The sequence below is a fragment of the Penaeus monodon genome, chromosome 5 (genome assembly GCF_015228065.2).
Source record: "Penaeus monodon isolate SGIC_2016 chromosome 5, NSTDA_Pmon_1, whole genome shotgun sequence".
In the NCBI taxonomy this organism is placed as follows: domain Eukaryota; kingdom Metazoa; phylum Arthropoda; class Malacostraca; order Decapoda; family Penaeidae; genus Penaeus; species Penaeus monodon.
In genome coordinates this window covers 53,819,377-53,831,039 of record NC_051390.1, presented here as the reverse complement: position 1 = coordinate 53,831,039, position 11,663 = coordinate 53,819,377, and the positions used below count along the sequence as shown (strand labels likewise).

Sequence of the window (11,663 nt, the reverse complement as noted above, 5' to 3'; positions counted from 1 at the left end):
ATTACATACCAATAATCAATTAAATTTTGATACTTTTTATTATCTCGCTGAAACCGCTTTATTTCCATAAAGACATAACCACCTGTATACGCGTCGCAAAGAAAAAAAGAAAGAAAAAAAAAAAAAAAAAAAAAATTGCAATTCTACCATGAAAACTCACGAAAATTCTCAGAAAATTTCCCGAGACAAAATTTGAGTTTTTTTTCAAAAGTGTCTGGCGATTCTGAACCATCTGTCCTCAACTCAAAGTAGCTATATATGGTTAATATTACACTAATACACTCATGAACCTGAGCGTATTCTGAGCGTATTCTGAAAAAGTCTGTGTCAACTCAAAGTAGCATATATATGGTTTAATATTACACTAAATACACTCATGAACACTGAGCGTATTCTGAACCAGTCTGTCCAACTCAAAGTAGAAATTTTATGGATTACTATTACACTAATACACTCATGAACACGTTCATTTAAAATAAATAAATAAAACCTGATATTTGACATCGCCCATTTGCGTTTCATCACTCAATTTCCCATTAAAAAAATATATTCAAATGTATGCAGGCGTGAAGTTTCTTTAGAGAAAAAATCGGATGTGCTGGAATGACACCTATAATGTGAATATTTACAGAAAAAAAAACGCGATTAGTGAAAAAGGGAAATGCCCTTTGCTGAAGCGCCGGACCATGTAATAACTAAAATATTATGTTTAAGAAAAAAAAAATGCTTTAAAATTTAATGAAGAACGTGTTTCTCCTTACTTTAAAATATAATGTACATGCGTGACACATGCAAAAAATCCTAGGTGTATAAAAATTAACATCAATAATAATAATGCGGTCGCTTGTTACGGGACTTTTTTTTTAAGTTTTGACTAGCCTCATTAACCCTTGAATAATTCTTTGTAACTTACATGATGCTATGATACAAGGACTGATAGAATATATAAGATTTTATAGGAGTTTGTAAACTTTTTTTATGTATTAGTAAAAAAGTATATTTCGCTGGTTTCTTGTATCAAAGTTTTACTCTTGCGTGAACTATTCATGAAATCATATGAAAGCAATTTGTGTTTTTTTTAGATGCACACACACACTCACCACACGCACACGCACGCACGCACGCACGCACACGCACACGCGCGTTGCGTGCGTGCATGCGTGCGTGCACATTTATGGGGTGTGGTAATAATGAGGCAATAGTACCTGGCATCATCTTTCTCTGTAGCACCCAATGTTTTTTTCATCTTCATGGCATGGCTTACATTGATGATGGTAATTAGGGGATGACATTAGTAATGATATTCCGAGATAAACCCTACTGTTACCGTGAGGGTGATTACTGTGCTCTTATTAAGCGATTCCAGTTTCAAAAAGGGAAAAACCCGGGAGATCAAAGGGATAAACCACACTGTTATGAAATTATATAAGTTTTAAGTAATAGTGTAAGTGTATATTTTTTTCTGGTGTGGGTTATTAACTGTTCTGCATTGGAAGTACATTAGCGTAACGTTACACACAAGAATATATTTTTCGTTAATTATCTCAATATCTTGTTAAAAAGCCCATCTCTAACATTCCTTCTAACCAACATGCTATTTCTCATATCTGTACTGATCGTGATACAGCCCAAAAATCTTGTCTCCTGTGCTTTTCCCTACTGTTGTTTTGTCCTGTGAAATTAACTTTCCAGAGGATGGGAGCGCGATTTTTTTCCATGGAAAGAGCATTTGTCAGCCATGTCAGTCTATAAATTTTGTGAATAAGTGATGTTCATTTATCTAAATCTGGATTTTTTATATGAAAATCTATAATTCTCATTCATAACCATTATTTGCGTTTAATGTAAAACAGCGGAAGTATGTGTGAGCACGTTCGTGTTCCCTCTCCGCAATATCTTTATATATAGTAATTGAATAATAGCGTTAAAGCCGACCCGCCTCGTCTCTCTGCCACCAACACAAGGCAGGCTAGGCAGACGGCGTGCTATCCACAGGGTCGTGAACACTGAACCGCTCCATGAGGCACCGAGCACCACAGCGTCCCCAGAACACAACGAGGGGAAACGCCACCTGGAGAGGCAGGGCACGAAATAAACACAAAAAAGACAGTCTTTCCTTTATTTACACAAGTTATTTACCCGTACACTTTTCTATAAAGGGGACAATACAATACCTCTCGACGAGATGGTCGCCTACTCGCGTGCCCTCTGTGCCTTGCTCTTCTGCCCTTTGTGCCATTTCCTCCCTCATAAACCCGGGCCCCTGACAGTGATCGGTCCATCTGGCTCGCTTCACCTCACTCGTGCCCTTTCCCCAGTCATAGCCTCCTCTATCATGGCTGCCGCCATCTTGGACTACATATAAATCGGCGCGTCTCACTGATCAAATATCACAAATCCCACTCCTAACACCATTTGTTACGCCGGCCGCCTCGTCTCTCTCTGCTACCAACACAAGGCAGGCTAGGCAGACGGCGTGCTATACACAGGGTCGTGAACACTGAACAGCTCCAAGAGGCACCGAGCACCACAGCGTCCCAGAACACCACGAGAGGAAACGCCAAGTGGCAGCTTATACAGCTTATAACAGGGCAACACAAAGTTTATCAGGTCACAAGGGCACACACGAGGTCTTCACAGGAGCAGCACCCAACTGCGTCTCTTGGCTTGTTCCTCCGCTCCTCCGCTCGCAGCCAGTTGCATCATGTTTGCCCAGGATCCTTTTCATGTTAACACATGCCCAGGTCATCCTTTTCATGTTAACACATGCCCAGGTCATCCTTTTCATGTCAACACATGTTTTGCACAGAGACAAAGACCCAATGGCGTAGCAATAGTATATGATTTTTTTCTGCTTATTTTTCTTAACTTATGGCAGATGGCCTATTAGGCATTAATTAAAATATAATCCCTAATGGACATATTCCTGCGTTTAATATTCTCTGCACAGAAAAGAAAAGAAAAAGAAAAAAAAATAATATATATATATATATATATATATATATTTTATATATATATATATATATACATATATATATACATAACTTTTATAAAATCACCTAGCAATCTTGAGTCGTCTTTTCCGACGGTTCCAGCCTACAAGACAGGAATTGAGTATGTCAATGTATTCCTCCTAACTCGGTTATTCTCATTTTATTTGTACTTATATTGATATCTATAGCCATCTAGGATATTACATTCCAAAATATTTTTTGCCAGACGAAAAATGCCCAATATAGCACAATGGCTAACCGTTAACCGCACCCATTTCTATTACATCAAAGGTTTTGTTTAGTGTTTTACACTATGCGCCCCCCTAATTGCCACGGAAGAGATGACACTGTGTATTAAAGGTAAAATTTAATAATAATAAATAAATAAATGAAAACTCGTTGGGAACGATTGGTCCAAGCGAAATTGAAAATCGTCATTGCAAAGTAAAAGCCTATTATTCATTTAAGTTAATGCAATTTTGATTCATGATTAATGAATTTTACTTTTTTTATTCGCTATTGCTTGACAGAAACGTTTAGTATGAAGTTAGAAACCATGTAAAATAAAAATACAAGTTACCATTTTTTTAATAGTATACCCTTAAAAATACAGAGAACTTTTAGATTATTTGAAAGACAAACTAAAGAATTCTGGAATATAATGCTCCTGTGGTTCAGTTTTCAAATTGCTTATTTCCATATGTTACAAAAAAAAGGCTGTTTTTCCTTTGCTCTCATTTTTTAATCTGTTTTAATGGTGCTTGGTGTTTTGTTAGGCGAAAGTCAACACAAAAAAATTAAGAAAAAAATTTTTTCCCTTTCTCTCTCTTTTTCTCCCCCCCCCCCTTCCTCCCTCCTCCCTCTCCCTCCCCCTCCCTCTCTCTCTGTCAATTTCCTTAATCCAATAGTAACATTCCTTATATATTTTTCCTCTAGATTACCGAGGGTCCTGATATTTTGTACAGTGAGAGGTCAGCAGATAAGGTGAGTTAAATTCTAATTATTTATTATGGAGATGCTAAGGTGAGTGGAATAACAGAACTAATTTTCATTAGTTCCCAAATGAATGATAACTGTACAGTTAATGATTTGTTAATATGTAAACGGTTTATGCATAATATATGCCGGAAATGCTTAAGATTTTTCTGCAGACTTTTCTTTTCTTTATGCAGATTTCTATTCATTTTTTGGAGTAGCTATCTTGATTAGATTATATATGCATATATGTGTATATGTGTACACGTGCGTGAAGGAGAAAAAAAAACGAAAATTACCACATATAATTTTCATTTCATTTTTGTATCCATTGCAAAATCTAACCCATGCACTTTTTCTTAACCAAACCCCCACGGATTTATGTTTTATTCCCTGTATTTTTTTTTTTTTTTTTTTTTTTGTGAATTTTGTTACATACAGATGGCTCCAAAATGTGCTCAGCCAGCAAGGAGTCTATCAATAACCCCGATTGACGGATCCTGATTTCCCCATTCCTTGAATTGGCGAAAAAATGTGTTTTTTCTTTTAAATACAATTGGTATCGATACTGTTATTATTCTTATTGATGTTATGGTTATTAAATTGTTATTAAAATTATTTAAGACAATGAAATGATGAAAAAGACCCTTTCAAAAAGTCAAGGAAAAGGGTAAATAGGTGAAATAGGTATCACTAATAACTCCTTGATGACTAAGCACTTGTAGATCATCTATGTGTAAATACAATAAATAAACTTATTACAGTGCGCATGGCATGTATTCTTGCCAAACGTGCCAATTGGGTTAATCCATCCCTTACGAAATAAAACATATCTAAACCTAAATAAATATTTCAAATAAATAAAATAGTTTATTTTAACAGGATCGGAACATAAACAATAACGGGACTGAACACCTCACAATACCCGGGAACTATCATGTAAGTTTATATAAATATATATATATATATTTTTTTTTTAAGTATTTAATTCCAAGGGTATTGTATCAGCACTATTATTTTCCTAATTATTATCCTTTATGAAATTTGTTTCCTTTATTTATTTTGTGACCTTTAAGTCTCTCTCTCTCTCTCTCTCTCATTAATTTATGGTGACTTGTTATCTTCCTTCGCATCTCCCCTTTTTCTGTTCTGTTTGAAATGCCTGGTTCTTTATTAACGTGGATAAATATTGATTTTTTGTTCACTTCCAACCACCCACCACCTTTGTGGGGAAATTTTAACCTAACCATTCATTTAATGAGCACTACTAACTCTCTACAAGCTTGGAGAGTTACATTGGAGGACCGCTCAGACATGACTCAGCAAAATCCATATTTTGATTGGCATAGGGATGGCATGGTTACCGTATTTGCATAACTCTCTTTCCATATCTAATTAATTCTGGTCAAATGAATCACCAAATACAACAGAACGGTTTCCACTACTATTTATTATTCATAATTTACACTTATACACATCAAAACCACCAATGGAAACACAAAATTAAAGTTAAACCAAATAATAGACCCTTTAATACACCTTTCAAAGGATACATCTTTTAAAACTGTAATTTGTTAATGGTTTTGCTTCACGTTCTTTGGGTACATATAAATAAATTGAATTATTATAATTTACAACAAAAAGGTTGTCCATTATTTAAATTTTCCCACAGAAATGTTAAAACTTTCACACAGTTAGCACTCTCTAGCATCTTTCTGTTACTCAACGTCAATGTCACAGGAGAACCGAGAGAAGGAAAGATGGATGAATAAACAAATGAATGAATAATTAATATCTCTGTCTATCTATCTGTCTATCTATCTCTATAGCACGTGAATTAACTTGCAATGTTAAACTTTTTTGCTCTGTTTATCCTGAAAGGGCGACGAGGGAGATGACATCTTACTCACAGAGGAACAGCTCGCAGCAGCTAACCTGAGCAGGCTGGAGGGGGAGGAATTGGTACGTAGCTCTGTCCTTAACACACGAAACGCGGTGTTCAGTGTTATGCGCAATGAGGGGGAGATATCAAAAAAAATTTAAAATGAGAAAGGGAAATAAATAGATAATTAAAATGCGTATAAACTTTACTAAGAGGAAGCATAAAAGGGGGGATAATGTAATGAATAGAAAAAGGGTTTAAAAAGTACATATAAACTTGCCAAGAGGAAGCTTGAAATAATAATTTAATAAATTATAAGAATATTGCCAAGAGCAGGTTTAAAATTGGGGGGGAAAGGAGAGAGAGAGAAAAAAAGAAAAAATAAAGAGTAAATAAATGAAAGATTGAAAAATAAAAAACATTGCCAGAACAAAAATAAAATTAAATTAAAATTAAAAATAAAAATAGGGAAAACGAGAGGGAAAAAATTATAAGCAAACCAAGATAAATAATAAGCAAAAAATGATTAAATAGATGAATATGATAAAAAATAAAAATACATGATTTAAAAAACAAATAAATGAATCACTGAAAAATAAAGAATTACACAAGTAAGCTCAACACCTCAAAACGTTTTAATCCTTACTTTCATAAGATTACGAAGGGATATTCCCGTAATTTTAACCCTTATAGAAATGGCATTCAAGCGTGCTATTTTTCAGCTCGAGAAACTGGGGGACACGATGCTGACCCCGGAGCAGCTGGCCCCCATCCTCAAAGGAAGGCGATCAACGACGTCACCAGATTCTGGCCTGATGTCAACGGCTTCCCTCACATTCCCTATACCTTTGAGGATGGTCGGTATTGCTTGACAGTGTACCGTTGTCAAGAAAGAGTGTTGGCCTTTTATTTTAATATATAAACGCTAACAGACACCCCAATAATATGTGTATGTGTGGATATATTATATATATATATATATATATATAATATATATATATATTGTTACGCCGGCCGCTCGTCTTCTCTGCCACCAACACAAGGCAGGCTAGGCAGACGGCGTGCCCTATACACAGGGTCGTGAACATGAACAGTCCAAGAGGCACCAGCAAGTTATTACCCGCTACACTTTTCTATAGGCAAAATACAGGGGGGACACCACATGTCACACTGCCACGCTACAGCTTATAACAGGGCAACACAAAATATCAGGTTCACAACGGCACACACGAGGGTCTTCACAGGAGCAGCACCCAAACAACGTATCCTGCTTGTTCTCCGCTCCACTCGCTCAACAGCCAGCTGCGTCATGTTTGGCCCAGGGTCCCTTCATGTTAACACAGCCAGTCATCCTTTTCATGTAAACAACATGTTTCGCACAGAGACAAAGACCCAATGGCGTGCACTATCCCCCCCTATCCAGCCAGATGACCCGTCTGCTCTGAATATCTAAACCTGAACACAAACACAGAAAATTTAAATAAAATTAGTCCTCAGGAACAAACCAAAATTCTTTCAAAACAAAAGTAAACCGTTAATTGTAAATCAGTTCTCAGGACACACAAAAATCGTTCATCCAAGCGCCGGCTTCTTCGCTCTCGCTGGGGTCGCTTGGAGGAGGAGTGGGCTGCGGTAGCATTGGCAGTGGCACCCAGAGGGGTATCTTCTGCCCCAAGACCTGGCTCCATGGTCACCACTGACGTTCCTGTTGCATCGCCCTCACCGTACCCAAATGCTCGTCCGAATCTCGGTCAGCGTCTGCACGTCCTCATGCCGCTACTGGGGCTAACGTCATCTTCTTTTTCACCATGGCCCAGGAGTAGCTTTCCTGGCCCATGGTAACGCCACAGCCGTCCACCGTTGGACAAACAGACGGTCGTTTCGCCTCTGCGAATTCGATAGGTGACATCAGAGAGGGCCGCTACAACCTGTTGTGTTTATGGCCCTCCCAGGGGCTCTGTAGCACTTCGGCGAGAGCCCTCGCTTCCGACGCGGGTTATGCGCCACACTCTGCACATGTTGTACCTCACTTCCCTCATGCGACGGTGGTCATGAGGTCTTTCATGGCATGGCCGGTGCACCTCCGTCAGGTTTCCTGCCATACCACTGAATACGGATGTGACAGTTGGCAAGTTCATCGGGTGGCCGCCCTGTGGCCAAATCCACTGGCTAGCCTGAGCTCACGGCCAAACATGAGTGGGCAGGGTGAAGCCTTGTACCTTCATGCACAACAGACGGTAGCCAGAGCATTGGCGGGCATATTGACGTCCCCAGTCTTCCTGACTTTCCCTGCAATATCGTGGCTAACTGTGGAGCAAGGGTCACGGTTAAAACCGCTCAACCATACCATCGGACTGTGGATGGAGGGTGTCGTCCATGTCTTGTGCACCCCTAACAGCTCGCAACACTCCCGGAACACTCGGACTCAAATCACGGCCTTGGTCAGAGTGCAGTTCAGAAGGCCACACCAACAAAAACGGGTAATGAATTCATTCACTAACCACGCCAGCCACGGTTCTTCGGCCTCGTGGTTGGGTTAGTGCATATGCTCAGGCCACTTTGAGAAAGAATCAGTCCATTACCACACAGTATATATCGGTTTCTTGTGGCTGTTGAGAGCAAGCGGACCAAGCAATGTCTATTGACACCCGTTCCATGGGTGCTCCCACACAGTACACCTGTAACGGGGCACGGGTTCTTTCTAGGCTGGGCCCTTCTTTGCACTGCACAATCCATGCTCTACACCACTCAGACACGTCACTTTCATGCCCACCAGTAGAAGAAGCGTTGACGGAGAAGGCTCAGGGTATTTTTATCGCCCAAATGGCCCACTGGTAACAACGGCATCGTAATTTCCCTCGGCAATCAGCATGTGGCTCTGGGTACTACAACTACAACGTGTCACTGCACACTTCACACTCACTGAACACAGCGCTTCACTAACAAACCGCTTTGGCTCCACTCATTAATGTTCTCCACTGATCCACAGAAACTTTGTGGTGGGGCTTCCGCACAGCCCACAGCCTCCCAAACTGGGCCGTCCACTGAGAGCCTCAAGCCACCCGGACAATGGGAGCAAGGTTCAGAGTCCTCACGTGGTGCCATTACGCCAATATAATCCCCTTTCGTGGCGCATCCAGCACCTGCCGAGGAAAGGCACACAGTATCAGAGTCCTTCTGACACAGTGTGGCAACTAAGCCTCAAACGGGGAGTCGACTCAGGCTGTCAGCGTTGCATTGGGACACGACCAAGAGGCGGTGGACGATGTGGTAGTTGTACTGTCAAGGACCCTAACCCCTGCCAGCTGACCCTCTGCTACCTTCAAGCGACTTAACCACTGTAGGGCAGCATGGTCCAGTCCGGATGGTGAACTCGGCACACCGCTAGAGGTATGGTGAAAGTGCGAGACTCTTCACCACGCAAGCAAATTTTTCCTTGTCACCACAATAGTTGCGTCAGGCCTGCTGAAGTTGGCACTGTAGTAGCATGGACATACTCCTTCCCGTCTTTATCTGTGACAAAACTGCCCCTGATGCCTTACGCACTAGCGTCAGTGTCCAACAGGTAAGGGAGCTTCGTGGATAGGGGAAGACTGGTGCTTCACCAGGGCCTTCTTCAGGTTGTCAAAGCAGACTGACACGCCTCATCCCACTGGAAGCATCCCCTTTTCGTGTTTTGTAAGTCGGTGGAGAGGAGCCGCTACACTGGCGAAGTCATGTAACAAAGCGGCGTAGTATGTGCACAGGCCCAGGTAGCTCCTGACTTCCGCCACATTGTGGGAACTGGCCACCTCTCCACCACCGCCACCTTCTGTGGGTCGGTTGCGCACACCATCTTGGATGACTACAGCCCCCCAGAAGAAAGGCCCCCCCCCCCCCCCCCCCCCCCCCCAAAACCCATGCTGGACACATCGGAGCATTTCTTGGGGCAGAGTTTGAGGTTGGCATTCCTCAAACAGCTTGTAGTATTCCTCCAGCCGCTCCAGCTCTCTCGAAAGGTGCTCCCAAAGGACGATGAGTATCAATGTAGACAATCGCCGTTTCCCTGCAGGCCATCCAATACCATCTCCATCAGACGCTCGAAAAACCAGGATTGCATAGACAAAGGCATGACGTTGAATTGCCACAGGCCTTGCCCGAAGGAAGGAAAAGGCGTCTTTGGCTTGTCCTCTTCCGCCATCTCCACCTGGTGAAAACCCGGACTCAGGTCGAGTGTGGAGAACCACCTGGCCCCCAACTCCATGCATCGAGTGTTTCCATCAATTCTCGGCATGTGGGTATGAGCCTTGCTAGTTCATGTCATTTCAGAGCCGGTAGTCCACACAGAAGCGTTGGGTGCCGTCCTTTTTCCTTCACCAGGACTACGTGATGACCACGACTGTCTGGGACTGTTCAATACCCCCTGTGCCGCTAGGCTTCATTGACGTGCGCTGCATCTCTGTCGTCTGGTTGGGCAATACGTCGGGGGGGCTCTTGATGGGCAAACTACTTCGGTGTTAAGGGTGCTTCACCAATCCTGTGCGGCCTTGGGTAGGCCCAGGTTCCAAGTCACCCTGCTAAAAACACATCTGCATCCGAGACGGGTGGGTGACGCATCTTCTCTGTTCTGTGCTTCCGTCCAGGTAGCGGCGCTCCGGTGCGCCAGTCCTTGAGGAACGGGGGCAAAGCCCCACACCAACAAATCCTCGCTCTCCGACGACTTTATGGATTCGCCCACTTCCTCACAAGTTGCCAGCTTTGCACCAGCTGGCACCTTCTGGGCCTTATCGGAGAAGTTGGGCTACAACACTATAAAACTAAAACCCCTCCCTGGTCCAACAAGGCTCCGCCCAACAGCTACGCCATCACCAGCTGCAGGTTTTGAATGGGCTCCACGAGGCCCTATACTCACGCATCACTCTTGACAGTCGCCACAGATGCTAGACTCTGTCCTGGGGGCAAGGGTCAAGGTTGCCGTCATTCAGCGTATATACTTGCGCAGGCAATCTATGGAAGCAAGGGCACATCTTCACGGGCACCCTCACCAGCTTCGGTCAAGGTCGACACACACCTTACTCTGGTCAGGTAGTCAAGGCCCAACAAGTTTTTTAGTGCTCGTCCGATCGGGCCACATACACCGGCAGCCGCTGCACCGGCTGCCCACGCCAATACGAGCATCCACTGGCCCCTTGAGCTGCACACAAATGCCCCGTGACACCACACAGTCCTCTTTGGTTGGCATCTGGAAGTTGCCTAGTGGCCAACATATCAGGCCGCACTAGGGTCTTCAGCCCCAGTGTCCACTGTCAGGCGGCCATGGCTTCCCCATCTATTGCGCCCTCCCCCCCTGCATCGTGCTCTGGCCTTCGACGGAGATACCCAAGTCGGCGCCGGGAACCGAGGGACGACTGGGTCTTCGGTCCCCTTCTCCAGAGTTTTCGCTGTACCACTTCTTAGCTTAGGACATGCACTCGGATGGTGACCCTATACCTGCCACAGTCCTTGCAGCATGCTGGAAGGCATCAGAAATCCGTCCGGTTGAGGAGGACGTGTTCGCGCTCACTCTGACACTGACTACTGTCTGTGTGCCCTACCTCTCCGCTTTCGCCTTCCGGCCCCGGAGGTCACGGCGGGGACTGAGGCAGCTGGCCCGAGGCCACTGGTTGCCTTCAGGAAGGCCTCAAACCTCCAAGGCCCTCGCCAGCGTCACCTGCAGGTCTCCGGGTGTTGCTTGTGCCTGCTTGAAGTAGATTTGCAGATGCTGGTCCTGGCAAAGCGTCAACAAAGAAATTTTCGGGCCAGCGACCACAAATCATCTCTTACGCCCAGCCGCA

At 43.3% G+C, this 11,663-nt stretch overlaps 1 protein-coding gene across 1 annotated transcript; it reads left to right on the top strand.

Annotated features, from left to right (window-relative positions):
• The first annotated feature begins 376 nt into the window (after positions 1-376).
• On the top strand, positions 377-6,722 carry LOC119573584. Its single transcript, XM_037920794.1, has 5 exons — positions 377-418; positions 3,930-3,977; positions 4,851-4,907; positions 5,850-5,930; positions 6,573-6,722. The coding sequence occupies exons 1-5, from the start codon at positions 377-379 to the stop codon at positions 6,720-6,722; spliced, it is 378 nt and encodes a 125-aa protein (XP_037776722.1).
• The last annotated feature ends 4,941 nt before the right edge of the window (positions 6,723-11,663 follow it).